Genomic DNA, 16746 nt, shown 5'->3' with positions numbered 1-16746 from the left:
ATAGACTAGAATTTTGTTAAAAGAAGCATTATCAAAACAAGACCTTCTCATTTGACAAAACCAGTAAATGGCGACTACTAGGATTGCTGAAACTAATCATTGTGGCCCAAACTTAAGATTAAGAACATACGAACTAATATGTGAACAAGGAAAATCACTGTCCATCGTCGATAAATCAGAATATATTTTGGAATCTACTGAAATTATTTATAAATAACACGAAACACTAAGAAAACGTGGAATTACTAAACTTAAAGTTCGGAATTTCTTAAACGAATAATTCAAAGGACATCCGATACCATCAATAGTTCGAATGACGGTAATTAATTATCAGCACACTAACTATCAACATATAGTTAACGTTCATCCATATAATTATAACACGTCGGACTCAAAACGATTACGATCACGGAAAATCATCACCTGCGTTTTTTGTACTTCACAATATTTACAGCCCACTCAGATTTTTACATGTCAACGTAGATATAAAGTAAATAATATTTAGTTTTATAACCTAAATTTATTATGAAAAAATTTCAAGATGTCACATAAAGGCTTATTTTCTTTCCTGATGTGTTGAAGTTATCCAAGGAGGTCAAGTTCACGAGTCACCAAGCTTTGCTTAAAATGATCGGTGAGAGCTTTCCATACTTCTACTGTTGTTTGAAGCCCAACGGCGTGTCCAAGAATCTCTTCTGAGATCATGCTCATGATCCAAGACTTTACGAAGCGGTCACTACGCACCCATGAAGCATAGTCTGGATTATTGACTCCGATTGCATTTTCTGATGTATAAGTCTTTGGTGTGCAACTGTTTCTCCGGTAAGGAAACCAAGTAAGTCTTAACTTTCAATCAGCGACAATACCTGTATCTCCCAAAGTAAAAGTTAGTTTCGTTAACAAGAGAAGATTAGTGTGCCCATGCATGGCTTTGATACCATATATATATATATATATAAAGAAGAGAATATAAGTAAATGAAGCTTACTTTTCACTAATACGTTGTACATTTTAAATAGAGACATCACTAGCTATAAGTTTGGTTGAAATTAACATAACAATTTGATATACATAGAAAATGAACAAAAAATCAGATAAAATTTCTAAATGATCAACTCGTGGATTCTCTGCTTGATTTGCTATCTTCATGTTGATTCGTAGAAGATTCTGCATTACAGGACTACAGCTTCTGCAATGGAAAAATAAATGCAGTAAGATAACATGAAAGAACTGGCATCTTCCATTCTCTTGTGGAAACAATCGCAACCAGGCGAATGGATGAACGGGGTTGAACATCCCCGGTTCCTTACGCACCAAAGTGGCTGAATGGGTTCATCGCCAATCCCTCTGCTGACCATTTCCTCCATTCATTCAGATCTATCATTGCTTCTGCGTATTTCTTCATGTCTGTCTTGTCCCGATTCCCTAGGCACGTACTCTTTGCAATTGCTGAAGCTCTAGACCGAATGCGAGCATCTAAAGCCAGTTGGGTCTCTGTCCTCTGACCATAGTGCAACCACTCCACCAAGCACCATTGTTGCGTCCTCCTCAGTTAAACCGCATGTCACATCATGACTGTACATAGTTTTGCCATGTTGGGAAAGGTCCACACCATGAACCACCATTTACTGGGTTACTTCCTGGCGGTTGGTCATGTTGAGTAGGGGTGAGCATGGTTCTAGAATAGAACCGAGAACCCGGAACCGGAACCCGTAAGATCCGGTCCGATTCCGGGTTTCAAGGTATGTATGGTAGGTTTTAGGTTTAAAAAATTGAGGAACATGTTCCAACGAGTAGGTTCCATGTTCTAGGTAGTGGAACTTGGACCCTAGATCCTGAAGTAAATTTTGATATTTTTCTTGGTATATATTTTTGCACGATCCTACAATATTCTATGTCATCCAATAATGAGTGTATAATCTGGAGCCAAACAAATTTTTAGGTTTCAAGTTCCAAAAAATGATAAACGTGTTCCAATGGATAGGTTTCAAGTCCCAAAAAATGAAAAACGTATTCCTATAGATTGGTTTCGGGTTCTAAATGTAACATGTACAGAACCCGAAATCACTCACATTTACTTTCTCTTAGATATTGTAACGTTCACTCTTATTTTGCTTAATTAAAAAAAGGAAAATAAAAGAAATTTATAGATTCTCGGGTACCTTGGAACCGACCCTAGAACTTGTGATAGGGTAGGTTCCAGGTTATAAAAAATGAGGAACTTGTTTCAACGAGTAGGTTCCGTATTCCAGGTGAAACCCGTAAGGAACCCGGAACCGCTCACCCCTCATGTTGACTATCATTTCCAAGAAAGTCGCCATGTCCACAATCCAAGTAGCAGAAATCCGATGATGAGATGATCGCTCGGTGTCCAGAAGACATTGTATATTTTGGGATCATTATTCAATGCCTGCAAGATAGTATCCTCTGGGGGAAGAACTGATTCTCCACCTTGATTTTCAGATCTAACAAGACATCTTCGTAGTAGAAAGCAGTCCTACTGAGAGAGAAAATATAAGGTAAGGTGGAGTTGACAAACGTCTCAAAGCTTGAATTGTTGGATCAGCTCTTGTTGGATCAAAAAATATAAGAATAAAAACAAAAATGCAAAAGAATTCCGTTGCCGGGACTTGAACCCGGGTCTCTCGGGTGAGAGCCGAGTATCCTAACCAACTAGACTACAACGGACCTTGCTCTTTCTTAATTATAACATAGCTTTTGGAGCTAATTGCAGACAAGGTGGACTCTCCGTCCCTCCCCTTGGCGATGTAAACCGCAAAAGAACGTGGTAGTGTGTCACGAAAAGCGACATTTAAGGACGAGATTACCACTGCTTTACTTCATCAGAGAAAGGTCGGCCAACACGATCGAAGATGCTCTCTCATATTATTGGCGAGTTGACTAGCCCCTGTTCAAAATAGAATTAATGTAGGGATTTGAAAAGGAGAGAGAATTCTTCATGTGGTGGAAAAGTACAAGCTTTTATGGCGTAAATGTGCTTTGGTTTGTTACTTTTGTAGCAGAACAAACCCCATGCTTTCTTGATAGTACAACATTTTTTTTAATTAATCGTCTAAATGGTATCTGCAGTCTAAACCAAGTTGTCCAATTGTTCCATATAATCCTTGACATATTCGTTCATAAAAATGTTGTCAAGGTAGCTTCAACTTGGGAATTAATCAGGAGCAAAGGACGGGTTGTGCCTTGGCACTCTTTTGTTTGGGTTAGTTACTCTCAACCGCATACCTACCCAGATTTTGTTGCTTTGTTACCGCAGGATTACCGAAGGTACTTGTGCCTTCTGTCGGAGGAGACCGGATTCCGTGGATCATCTATTCTTTGGATGCTTGGTCACGGGTAGCTAAGCTCGGTTTTGGACGACTAAGTGTCACTTGACTTGGAGGAACCAACCGTGGCAAGACAACATCCGTTGGGCCGTGAAACACATAGGTGGCCAATCTTTCTCTCACCGGATTTCCAGATTCTCCCTTGGAGCGCTTGTTCATCTTATATGGACCGTCAGGAACGACATCTTATTTCGTGACAAGCCTCTTTTTGTGCCGAGTTTGATCAAACACCTCATCAAGGTGGTCAAGGATAAGGCACTTTCCCTTGCAAGCGTGGACGACCTCCCTTCGAATCGGCGGCTACAACGAAGCTGGGGTCTTTCTTCTGCCATATTTGAGGTCCGGTCCTAGGCGTTTAGTAGTTTGTTTTAGCCTGCTAGATGTTAGATTTTTTGGCCGTTGTCTTGGCCGATCTGCCCTTTTGGGGTTTGGCCGCTTGTTTGGCTTTTTAGGGTATCTAGCCCTTGTTCTCACACTTGTTTTGCGTTGTATCACCTTTGACCCCTCTAGGACAATTTCTTGTGTCCTAATTGGGTCAAGGTTTTTGTGTTCAGCCCCTTTTGTTACCTAGTGCTTTGAAAAGTTTATACATACTTAACTTACCAAAAAAAAAAAAAATGTTGTCAAGGTCGATCTTAGATGCCACACTTCAACTGTTGTCGCGACCTAAAATTAGGAAATTTTAGGTTAATGGATTACCGGCTAAAGTACATTATAAGTGTTAAAACTTGTATACGGCGCTCACTTTAGTGCCAAAACTTTTAAAACAATCACTTAAGTGCCAACTTTTTTTTAAAAACGATCACTTAAATATCAACATTTTTTAAAATTGATCACTTCAGTGCTAACTCCGATTTGAACTGATGTGGATCGTCGACAATCCAACGTGTCATATTTTTTATTAATATTTGTGCTGACGTGGCTTGCTGGAGTTGGCACTGAAGTGAGTATTTTTCAAAAAATTTGACACTTAAGTAATCGTTTTTAAAAAAATTGGCACTTAAGTGATCATTTTGAAAGTTTTGGTACTAAAATGATCGTTTTTCAAAAAAATTGACACTTAAGTGATAGTTTTGAAAGTTTTAGCCCTAAAGTGAGCACCGTACACAAGTTTTGATACTTGTAATGTAATTAAGTCATGGCTTACCAGATTAATTAAATTGAATTAACTAACCTAGTTCGAGTTCTCCTAAGCTTTATCAAATCGTGACTTAAGGTTCATGATTAATTATGCAAAGATGTTTTCAATTTCGGAGCTGCCACTAATCGTTTGTGGTAGGTAGATTAGACGTCTAAATAAATAATTCGGGAGAAAATACTTTATTTCATACAAACCAGAGATTAAAAGGATTCGAGGACTTGATTACATTAATTTTTCAATTAATGCCCTTTCGGCTCCAAATTTTCACGAAGAATCCTTGATTTGGCAATTTGAATTGATTGATTTTTTAGGGATTTTCTTTTATTAAATGCAATGCTAATTCAATCTAACTATATGACATGTGAGATGTAATGGCATGGCAAAGACTGTACTACATGCGAAAATTAGTATGCAAAATGACGTACGGATATAACATGAGATATGCATGAATGGCGTAGCACATGACATGGCGAAAATGCATGACATGGCATAATAACATGGCAAATATGACAATACAAAACTAAACTATATGCTATGCAATGTGAATGATATTTTTTATATTTTTTGTGTATTTTCGGAATTAGGAAAAATGATAGTAAAAAGCTATCCTAAAGTGAAATAAGATCCAATTTGATTTAAGAAATTGATTGCCCATAGTCTTAAATTTCATTAATGTTATCTTCATGCAATAAAGTGAAGAAAAAATGTGATTTACTTTAAGAAAATGAGGCATCTTTTTTGGGATTGTTTAGGAATTTAATTAAACAAGAAAAGCATGATATTTGAACAAAAATAAACAATATTGCCCATAAAAGAAACCTTTAAATCTGAAATTCCGATTTTTATTCACAACGTTCCCCGAGACTAGGGCCAATAAGTGAATATGATATAGAATTATAGTCGTCCTTATATACATAGGGTAAATCTTGAAATTCTATTTAGGAATTATCAGTCCGTTCCTCAAGATCGAGGATTTGACGTACAAGTCGCTTGTATTGACGCAATCATACTTCAAGATTGAAGTTAGATGTTGCCCTTAATGTACATTTTCCGAGGGACAAGTCACAAGTGGGAGCATGCGTTATGGGCATTATTGTGTATTTATGTGCAAACTTTAAATAACAATAACAAAGATAAGACAAGCATTAAATAGTGGATAAGATACCAAATTCAAATAAGAAGACCAAATACTAAAGAGATAATGTGCCTAATTTACCTATAAGATAATATTGCATTATCTCCAACGCAATATTACCTTACCCGTAAGGATTTTCATGTGTTCCTAAATTATGCACATTTTGCATCGGGCTCCGGTCCATCACTCATCACATTTTGCTTTAACCACTTGCCCTTGGTCTAGTTAAATGATGATGCAATGCATGGTTGACAGAAATTAAATATGAATGATGAATTGAACATTTTTCATACGAATTAAAATTAATCCTTGATTTTTTATGAAAATAAATGACTGAAAAAGATTAGTCGAAATTTAGGTGTCAACGGCTGTTTGATCGAATTGAGAGTTCAAGAAAGTTTACATGGTGAATGCAGGGGAAGAGAGACTCTAGCTTTTCGAGAGTAAGCAAATTAGGTTTGGGTCAAATTTAAGAATACTAAGTTTGAGTCTAGGTCAGAAAATATACAAAAAGGAAACAATATGGGAAGGACAAATTCCAAAATTTAAGGGAAATATAATGTAATACAAGTTAAAATTGGAACTCAGGCCTTAAAAGCTTAGAAGCCCAAAATGAAAAGTTAGGCCAACAGAACCACAAGACTATATATAAGCCATAGCAATAGCGTATATAAACTAAAAAAAGTACTCCAAAAATAGATGTAATCATACTTGAAAATACTGAAAGACATCTGACGCATCAAAAATTTACCATTGTCGACACCAGGGCAAAACTCTGGGTAAATAAACATAAAATGCTAATGGCCTAAACCAACCCATAACAATACACTTAACCCATAATGCCCACTCGAAAAAATTCCTAAACAAGTTCATTCATGATAAAACATCATAACAATGCATTTAGCCCATGAAACCGATTGAGAGAGTGGCTGAATATCTCATAGAAGTCTCCAACATGGACAGTTTAAGTGAAAATCGTGCCACGTGGCAACGATGGATTAACTTGAAGTATGACGAGAATTTGAAATCTGAATCGGGAAGGATGCATTGACCAAGAGATAATTGTAATTAAAGGATTGGGAGCGTTAACAAGCATCCTTGAAATAGAACGCAAGTCAAAGAGACAATTAAAGATTTTAGAGGAGCATGATTAAAATGTACGAGGGAACGGTCCATTAAAAATTCAGCGGGAATCACCCACGTAAACAGCTACACATGACCATCTCTGAAGACATTCAATATAGACTCAACTGTGGAGAAGAATCGCACAACGCCAATCAGGGAGGCCATCAAAATTTGAAGAAGATCATTTGGATTAGGTTTTAATTAAGTTTTGAATTTCAACTTCGAATTAGCTTCGTTTTCCTAGTTTCCAGTGATTGCCTTCAGATATAAAAGCTTTCCAGCCATGTTCTATAAGCTTTTTACCTTTACCTCGCACTTTATTATTTTCGGTAAAATTATCAAAAAAGTCATAAATCTATCGCACTTTTGTCAATTTAATCCTAAATCTTTTAATTTTGCCAATTCAATCCTAAACCTTTTACATTTATACTAATTTAGTCCTAAACTTTTTTTTTTGTGTCAATTCAGTCCTAAACCTTTTACGTTTGTACCATTTTGGTCCATCCAATCAATTTTGACCAGGCGATGATGACATGGATGTTGGCCGATGCTGATGTGGACGTTAACACTTGCCGCAACTTGTTGTCCGAGGACGGCATCTGGCCAACCTCACCCGGCCTAAATCTAGGCCTGGGCGAGGTCGCGACTCTCCATGGCCAGCCTCGCCCAACGCCGGCGAGGCCACCGGCGGCTTAGCCTTTGGTCGATCGCCACCGTCGGATATGCTTGTTAGAGGAAGAAGAAACGACGAAGGAGAAAGGAAAAAAAGGAAATACAAAAAAAGAAAAATAATAAAAATAGTTTGAAATTTAATCAAATTTATCCACGTCAGCGCCGACATCCATGTTAGCATAGGCTAGCATCCACGTCACTTCCGATCGGCCAAAATTGGCCGAATAGACTAAATTGACACAAATACAAAAGGTTTAGGACTGAATTGGTATAAATGCGAAAGGTTTAAGACCGAATTGACAAAATTTAAAGGTTTAGGATTGAATTGGCGAAAGCGCAATAGGTGTAGGACTTTTTTGACAATTTTCCCTCTGTCCATTGAGAAGTTTATGTTCAAATTTAGTCATCGAGCAAAAATGATATCCGAGAATGTAAGCCATCTAAGCTGATTCGATAAAAATCCCATTTATTTTCCTTACTTGCTTTTAATTATTTGTCTACGCATAGCTATAGTAATTCGAATTTTACAAAGCCCTTGAGGCTTCAAGGCATATTTGAATCTATTAGCTTTGATTTGAAGTCACATATGATACTTTAATTGAGGGAAAGGGATATTAAAATACCATAACTTTCGTAAGACGCTGGCTTTAGTACCAAAACTTTTCATATGGTCAATTCAATGTCACTTTGATAAAAAAAAAAAATGATTACTTAAGTGTCATTAGCGATTTACGGTAGCGGACATCCGACATGTCTTTGTTTTAGTAGCAAGTCGTCCAAGTCAAGCCCCAGGAAACATCGATGAGCCACCCCTATATCTAGCCACCGCTCCCAAGGACTACTCGCTCTTGGAGTAAGTGCATTAAGAAACAATTCGACATGGTTCGCAAGTGAGTCAGCTTTAATTGCCCTAAAGGATGTCGTATGGCAACTTTTGCCCCAAAATAAGAATTGGGAACACCGTTCGCTTCTTCTTTAAACCTTGAATTGAGAACCACTGTAATGTGGGGCAAAATTAGGAGCTCAAACATGCAATGGAGAGCAGAACATCATTATAGTCTATCTCGCCCTCACCCCAATGCAATCTCTCTCTCTCTCTCTCTCTCTCTCTCAAAACATAGTCAACAAAGAGAAAAAGAAAGGAAGTTAGAGCCACCATGGTGGCGGTGGATTATTTGTAGAAATTTGTTCATCTTACTCTTGATTCCCTCGCGTCTCGGGTACAAAAGTATTGAAGGTTCCTCCATGTCCTAACTGCATCGCCGTGAAATTCTCGGAGAACGCGTCGAGATCTTCCTCCTCGGATAGAGAGACGCCATCGAGGTTGAAATCGCGGTACTGAAACTCTGCGCGCATGCAGACGGTTTGCCTGTCCATGTTAATCTGGAAGACCGAAGAGGGTTTGTCCTTGCGATCCGAGTAGTCACCGATTCGGCTGATGACTTCGGGTGCTCTGCACTCGGGGTTTCTTTGAGGCCTGAGTTAGGTTTCGGAGATTGGCATGCAGATTTGGATCCACTAAAGTGGAAACGATGTTTGGATTAAGGGGTTTTGCAGTTTGTATCCGATTAATTCGATTTGGAGGAGGGTGTGGATGCCATTTAAAAGAACAACCGAGAAACAAAAGGATGGTGAATTTGCCGATCTTTGATTCAAATAAGTCGCGGGTATGATCATAGTGTTGAATGAGTCAAAACACACATGCCATCGAGAGGCAGAATGAGCAAAGAGTGCAAGAAAGATGTAAATAGAATGATCAATCCCTTGCAAATTAGAGTCTCATGTGTCCCTTTTAAAAGCAAACCCCAAGAAAGACCATGTTATTGTACATGTACATAAATAGATCCTATTCAATCTAGGAGTTAATTCAATGGAGGTGGCATTTACCCCTCCAAATTCCATAATAATTCTTTTACTGTTAAAGGTTTCCTTTTCTTTCCGGATTTTATGTTTTAGATTTAAGATTTGACCATTTACAAATAATATTTTTTATAAATGAATTTATAAAAAAAACATTTGCTAAATTATTTTTGGGAAAATCGGAATTGTCCCGACCAAACTAAGTCAATTTAGTTCGGCTCAATATTCTTCCTTAGGGTCAGCATACTAGTAAAGCCAAGCCTGGTCTTTTCAGGCCTAACCTATGTTAACACGAACACGCACCTGAAACGCTAGGACACGGTCAGACACGCTCCGACATGCATGTCCGAGTTTTTGACACGCAGTCAATGAATGGGACATGCTAAGACTTGTGTGCCCCAAGGTCAATTTAGACAAATCTTATACTTTAAAACCCAAATCTAGCCCTAGTCTCATGGGCCTTACTGATGGCCCATCAACCCCGTCCAGCTCAGTATGTTGCATCATGCATCGAGCCCCCATTTTATATAAGAAGCTTTCCCTCTCTTTCTCTATTTCTTTCCCCGATGTTGGATGCGGAACTAAATGAATAGGGAGGAAGAAAAAGTAGGGTTTGATATTGGTCGTGAAACTAAAAACAAAGTCTAAGAGATAATTTATCATGTGTATATAAAAATATAGCTTTAATATATCATGTATTACAGTGTATCAAAATTCTCTATTTTTCGAGAAATCACGTGTTGACATGTCGTGTCGTGTCCCGTATCGGTACAACATAGCGCCCAAGTGGACAATCCCTTCACGTGTGGCCTCTTTACACCCCTTGTAAGTCCATAACTTCATTTATACCTCGAACAATGCTCTCTCTCTCTCTCTCTTTTCTTTTTTCAAGAATTATATGGAGAAAACAACCTTTTTTTTTTCACATCCCTACCGCATAATGGAACTAGCTCTGGTAATATGGTATCATTTTATGAAAGCCGATATAGTTCTTGTGAATGCGCAAGTTTTCTCCGTCCCGTTAGGTCTTTTCAAATGAATCAAAACTCTAGAGGGTTGGACCTAGCCGCTTACTAAAAAGTTAAAAATGCTTTTTAGGCTTGGCCAGAAAAAGGACCGTCCAATATTTAAGTCAGCGAACGAGGAGAAAGGACTCAAGAAAAAATTATAAAGATAGTGCACACATTTCGGACAAAAAAGAAAGTACTTAAATGCGACAACGTGAAATGAAAAAAAAAAGTTAATTATATAAGAAACTAATATTCTTTTCTCCTCATAAATTTCATAATAAGTAAATTTTAAATTAAAATTATTCACGAATTATTCTTCAACCGTCTCGCGCATCACGTAGGCTATAAACCTAATTTTACCACACAAAAAAAGGAAGAAAAAATCATCTAGTATATCATGACAATATACTCTTCTTGTTTTTTTTTGGGGGGGGTTCAAAGTGTCATGATAATATTAGGAGGAGATAATAATTGAAGGGAAAATTCCAAATAAGGGCACGAAGTGCTTTTATTTTCTCACATAAGGGGTCAAGTGAACTTTATATTAAAGAAGGGCCCGAAGTGACATATCGAGTTTTAAATAAGGCCTTGAAATAGCCATATAATTTCAAACATGGCATGAGTTAAAGCGCATTTTCGTCATTTCTCCATTTTAATTTTGTTATTTTTCTATTTTTTGTTAAATTAAAAAAAAATAACCGCACAAGCGGGAGTCCGCCACCCTACCTCCGGTGGGGGGGTCGGCGAGGTCCACGAAGGCGACATCACTCGCCTTGACAAGGGAGGGGGTAGCAAGCCCTCCTTGGTCAGGGGAAGGCTTGCAACCCCTTCCTAGATTCGGGAAGGCCCTTGCCTCTAGTCGGCGAGGTGGCCAACCCTCGTCGAGGCGTCGGCCTTCACCGCTCTCCCGTCTCTGTGTGTGTGTTTTTTAAAAAAAATTTAAGAAAAAAGGAAAAGACTAATAAAAAAGAAAAAATTCAAATAAAGGAAAATGATGAAAATGTTCTCAAAATCAATTTATTTTTTGAAATTTTTTGACCATTTCGGGCTCTTATTTGAAATAAGGTTTACTTAATCTTATTTGAGAGAAATGAGAGCACTAAGTCCTTATTTAAAATAAAATTTACTTAAAATTCTTATTTATAAAAAATGAAAGTACTTCGATCTTCTTCTTTTTTTTTGGAATTTTCCCCCAATTGAATGTAACTGAAACCCAAAAATGAATATCGGGTTAAGTTAACCCAGCTCTAGAACCGGGAGTAAAAGACGTGATTTCACTAGTCAACCTGTCACACTGAACTCCTCATCACCGGAGAGCGAGAAACAGAGGGAAGCGTCTAGAAAGAGAAGAATGAGCACGGCGGCGGGGGCGGCGGCGGCGGTGGCGACGTCGGCGGCGGGGTATCTGACTCGGAGGGCGGCTCAGAAGGAGAGAGTCCGTATTCTCTACCGCCGTGCCCTCAAGGACACTCTCAACTGGGCCGTACACCGCCACCTCTTTTACCAAGACGTACTCTCTCTCTCTCTCTCTCTCTCTCTTAGGGTTTCTCATTTCCTCAATCGCTCGATCTCAACATTAGACTGCTGATCGTCATGCTTGATTGTTTTTTTCTGCGTCAGGCATCAGATTTACGCGAGAGATTCGAAGCCAACAAACACGTGGTACGACCCGCTTCGATATACTCAGTCCGGTGCTATCTTGAGAACTCTAACTTTGTGAATGGATGATTATGATCCCAGTGACTTTACTGATCTGGGAGATTACGTTCGATTCAAGTAGGAAATTGGTATTTGAAATGACATAAGACCCAAAGCATAGTGGGGAAAGGGGGGCACTTTATCTGTGTACCATTTAGGCTGATTGTCCTGCTTATCTTCATAAGTTTCCATGCTTGCTTGTTCTGTCTTGCATCATCAGGGATAAGAGTTTTGTTGTCTGCGAATGCTGAGTGTATACATTTGTGGAGCTCGAGATGTTAATTTCACTTTCTTTCCATTTGCTAATAGTAGCCTTGACAGTTAAGCGTGGCTTTGATTTTGGTAATGGTTTTCCCTAAACCAATCATTGTTTTGCTTTCGAGCTAATGGTGTAACCGGACAATGTGGTTTATGAATGTAACGACAGTACAGTGAAAATGCTTGCTTGCTATAATTTAAACATGCAGGAGGATCTTGATACAATTGACAGATTGATTGCTGATGCGGAAGCTAGCTACAATAAGTGGCGGCACCCTGATCCTTACATTGGTAAGTACTGGTTAGAAGCACTACTAGATTCAATATGGGACTGTTACTTTTGATGAGCTGAAGCCCCTTTTTTAGCTGCTTGAGAGGCTTCATCACTGGACACACAAAATGTAGTAATCTATGAGATGAAGGTTGCATGTTTTATTTGGAATATATGAGATCACAGTGTAGACATTCTGTCATATATATTCTCTCATCTTGGTTTCTGCCTAGCATGCAGTTGGGTTCTTGAACTTAGCCCTCTTTTATTGGTGGAATGATGTGAAATCTTTATACTTCCTCCATTCTTCTGTTGTTCTTTTTCCTTTCAAGAATTGAGTATTCTTCCGATTCCTATTTGTGGCTTGCAATTCACTTGTGCATCTTATCGCAGTGCCATGGGCTCCTGGTGGTAGCAAGTTTACTCGGAACCCAACACCACCTTCGGGGGTAAGCGTTCTTGATAATCACAGTGATTGATACGTGGCTATCCATATGTATGAATCCACTAATGATTTTGATCTTCGCAAGAGAATGTTCATTTCATCTTTAGTTGGCATTCTGCTCACTGATGTTGGCCATGCTTAGTAATCTCAGTGAAAAGCTATTTGTTCGCTCTATATGTGCTATGCATCATAGGTCAACAGTATGAGCAGTGAGGGCATACAAGGGTTGATCTCAATTTGTGTGCAAGTCAGTTTGCAATTTTCTGGATGTATGCAGTATGCTTTGCACTCTCATCGGTGCTCTTTCCTTTTATTGACATTCCATTACTGTGATTTGACCTGTGGAAGAACTTTGTCAGTAAATCTTGATGGGTTCACAAATTATATATAGGTTTTTTCTGGTCTATATGCTCTTCAGTGCATTCGATGGTGATTTTAAAATGCTGATTGGCCAGTTAATCTTATTTTAGTGCACATATTGTGATCAATTGCTAGTCTGTTAGATTTATCTTCCCTGTGGCATCATCTCGTCTCTTCCGGCTCAAATTCTACAATGCATGCTGCCTACTTTCTGCTACTTGTCAGTTCTGAAGAAGTGCCTATAGTCTGATTTTCCCTCTTGGTTATGCTTTCTGACCCTTCTTTTGCTTCTTCCTCTTTTTAACCAAAGGACTTTATTAGCAATTTTGCGTTGTACTCACTGTGTGTTTACTTCTTTCCAGATCATAAGTGAATGTGAGCGCTGGATTTTTGTCAACATTGTGGTGAACTGTTCTACAAAAATCTTAAGCTTACTGATCCCCTATTTTCGAATCTATCCTCTTTTTGCAGATTGAGATAATTTATGATTATGGTCGTGAAGATAATGATTGAAAATACCAAGTGCTCCCTGTTGGTTAATAAAGGTTAGCATGTGTCTCCTTCTCATTATTATGCTCTTTTAATTGTCATTAAGCAGTTCGTGATGTTACTTTGAAGATTTATTTAGTAGAGTTGAATTTGTTTGCTTTTTTCCCCTTTGATTAGTGATAGTGTCTCAATTTTGTTTTCACGAAGCCACTACTCATTAGACTGCTTGCTTTTCCTGAATCCTTCCATTTCTTGGCTAGTCATTCTTTTTGTTGGTACGAGTTGCCACAGATTCTGTGCTATAAGTAGGCAGTATGCAGATCAAAACATGTGAACATACGCACACACATATGCACCCCCTGTACTCATGCACATAAGCTGCCCTGCATGTTGACCCAGATTGAGGTAGACCCGGTCGTTGATTGAATCCCTGAAAAGATCCTGTAACTTTTTGTTTTGCAGGCTGAGAGAGTCATGGAAATGGGATCGAAAGATGGCTCTGACGGCCAATATCTTGCTTCGGTTATAATGATGAAGCTCAATGTTGGCTTTGATGTTCAGTTACTCGTGACTGCTTTGTATTTGGGTGTTTTCTCTAACTTTGACGTTTTGATGAAAGATTTGAAGTGCAGATTAACGTGCCTCCCTGACCGCTCTGTTCTAGTTTCTTTTAAAATGGTCATTGTGCATGTTGATATTTGGATAGATCAGCTTTTCAGTCGATTTGGCATCAACACGACAGTAGTGTACATAAGCCTGCCACAGCACATTGTGACTTCTGGTTGAGCACTCGGAGTGACTGCCCAAGGTCAAGCGCAAGCCAAGTATTCAATTTCTGGTTGCATGTTTTAGAATTTCTGCCGGGGTTGAAGATGGAGTCTTTTGATCATGCATAATTAACAAAGTACGTTAAACTTCGTAATTTGCCTTGCGAATTTCCCCACAACGTCATTTTATTTTGTCCTAGGGAAAAGTTGGGTTTACCAATGCTAACGGAAAAAGAAAAGAATTGGCAAAAGAATGGGAAATACAAATCATTTCAGACAGTCTTAATGTTCTTGAAAATTAAAAAGATGTATTCATCACATGTTTGCATTATAACGATTAACTCGATCGTAACAGGAAAATAGAACATGACGCGTTGGGATTATCCATATCAATTACGATTAATCTCACTTAACCACAAGAATTTATTCGGGAGCTAGGAGACTTGTACAACCGGTTGCAATCTTTATAAAAGCTTGTCCTATTCGAGTAATTGGGTCAATAAGGGTAAAAAAAAAAAAATAGAACCAAAGATCATCTTATACTGTGCAAGTGACGGGCCTTTGCGGCCACAAGATTTTAATATGTGTAACATAATACATCTAGCACTCTTAAAATTAGGATTATACTTACTTTTTTTCTCGGTATGGTAGTGTCTTTCTTTCTTTTCTTTTCTTTTTTGAAGTAGGGTTGTATTCTAATTAAACGATCTCTTACATCATATTGGGTTTAATCAATGAGTGTCTTAAAATAATTTTTGAAGTAATGCCTATTTGTTATAGATAAAAAAAAAGTGTTGAGACCATGATGCAAATATATTGAACTTCAAAAGATTGTTCAATGTAATCGATTTTACATATCCACATTTGTATTTTCTAGATGGTTCATACGTTTAATGATATATTGAACTTAAAATATGAATGAAAAGAATTGGCAAGAGAATGGAATATACAAAACATTTCAGTCCATGCTCTTTATGATCTTAAAGAAAATCTACTTATCGCGTGTTTGTATTAAACGACTTAGTTAATGCTTAAGCGCATTTGTTAAGTAAAATGTTATAATTTATCTCGTTGCTTAGCCAAATCCATGTCGCTAGGTATTTGTTTTTCTTGTCCGATTAGAAAGATGATTTGTTTACTTTTTGCGGGTACCCATAGACAAGCCAAACTGTTAACACACTACCTTCCTCATGTGGATTCCAAGCTCAACAAGCTCGTAGCTCCATGTGCCCTGCGCATCACAAACTAGAAAAAGTCCAACAGGGTGGATTTTTGGGAACCGCTGGACGCTCGATTAGCATGAGCTTAAGTTTCCTTTCGTTTTACGAAAAATAATTTTTAAATTTTTCGGTATCCGGTTCACAGAAAATAGATAAGTCAAGGGAAACGTTTTTCATCCATGAGAAAAACACCTTGAAAAATAGAGAAAATGATTTCCTTTTTTTAAGAAGAGGAAAATATTTTCTCTTATCTTTCCTCTTTCCACTCCTTCACATTCATTTTCTTTTTATAAATTTAAAAAATTCTTTTTTTTTTAATATTCTAATTTTTTTATATTTTTATATTTTACCTTTTCTGTTTTTTCTTTTTTTCTCTCTGTCTGTTGCCAGCCGTGCTGGCTCAAGGCCGACGAGGTCGAGCTCTTCGGCCTCGAGCAAGCTCGCCGGTGGCTAGTTGAAGAAGAAGGGTAAAGAAAAAGAAGATAAGAGAATAATAGAATAGAATATGAAAAGAAAAAGAAAATATAAAGTAAAAATTCAGTATTTTTTAAAATAAAATATGAATAAAAGATAGAAACCTTTTAAAAGGAGTGCATGGAGGAAAATCAAATCATATTTTCCATACTGAAAGACGAAATATAATTTCCAACTCATTTTCGGATTTTAGTCGAACATCGAAAAATAGTCATTTTCCTAAAAAAAAACTTATTGAAAAATATTTTTCAAAAACAACTCAACTCCGCGAAGCAAATGGAGCCTAAGGCTCCATTGGTTTCATGGTAAACAAGTTTCGGGAAAATATTTTTTTGGATTTTTTGGCTTTCTTTTCACGAAAAATAGATAAGTCATGGAAAACATTTTTCACTCAAGAAAAACAAGTCCAAAAGAAAAATGATTTAATCTTTTTGAAGAGACGAAATCATTTTTCCTTCCTCCATTTCTTCACCT

The 16746-nt window shown here is 37.7% G+C and overlaps 1 protein-coding gene and 1 non-coding gene across 2 annotated transcripts; one reads left to right on the top strand and one right to left on the bottom strand.

Annotated features, from left to right (window-relative positions):
• Nucleotides 1–2615: 2615 nt before the first annotated feature.
• Nucleotides 2616–2688, bottom strand: TRNAE-CUC. The gene has a single exon. It is a non-coding gene; the product is annotated as a tRNA-Glu (tRNA).
• An 8849-nt stretch (nt 2689–11537) lies between these two features.
• On the top strand, nt 11538–14456 carry LOC115742164 (NADH dehydrogenase [ubiquinone] 1 beta subcomplex subunit 9-like). Its single transcript, XM_030676287.2, has 6 exons — nt 11538–11800; nt 11911–11952; nt 12456–12537; nt 12911–12966; nt 13794–13867; nt 14274–14456. The coding sequence occupies exons 1-5, from the start codon at nt 11642–11644 to the stop codon at nt 13833–13835; spliced, it is 381 nt and encodes a 126-aa protein (XP_030532147.1). The 5' UTR covers nt 11538–11641; the 3' UTR covers nt 13836–13867; nt 14274–14456.
• Nucleotides 14457–16746: the final 2290 nt, after the last annotated feature.

Source organism: Rhodamnia argentea, chromosome 11 (assembly GCF_020921035.1).
Source record: "Rhodamnia argentea isolate NSW1041297 chromosome 11, ASM2092103v1, whole genome shotgun sequence".
NCBI lineage: Eukaryota > Viridiplantae > Streptophyta > Magnoliopsida > Myrtales > Myrtaceae > Rhodamnia > Rhodamnia argentea.
Note: the sequence above shows the minus strand (reverse complement) of the source record. Positions and strands in the feature narration are given on the sequence as shown.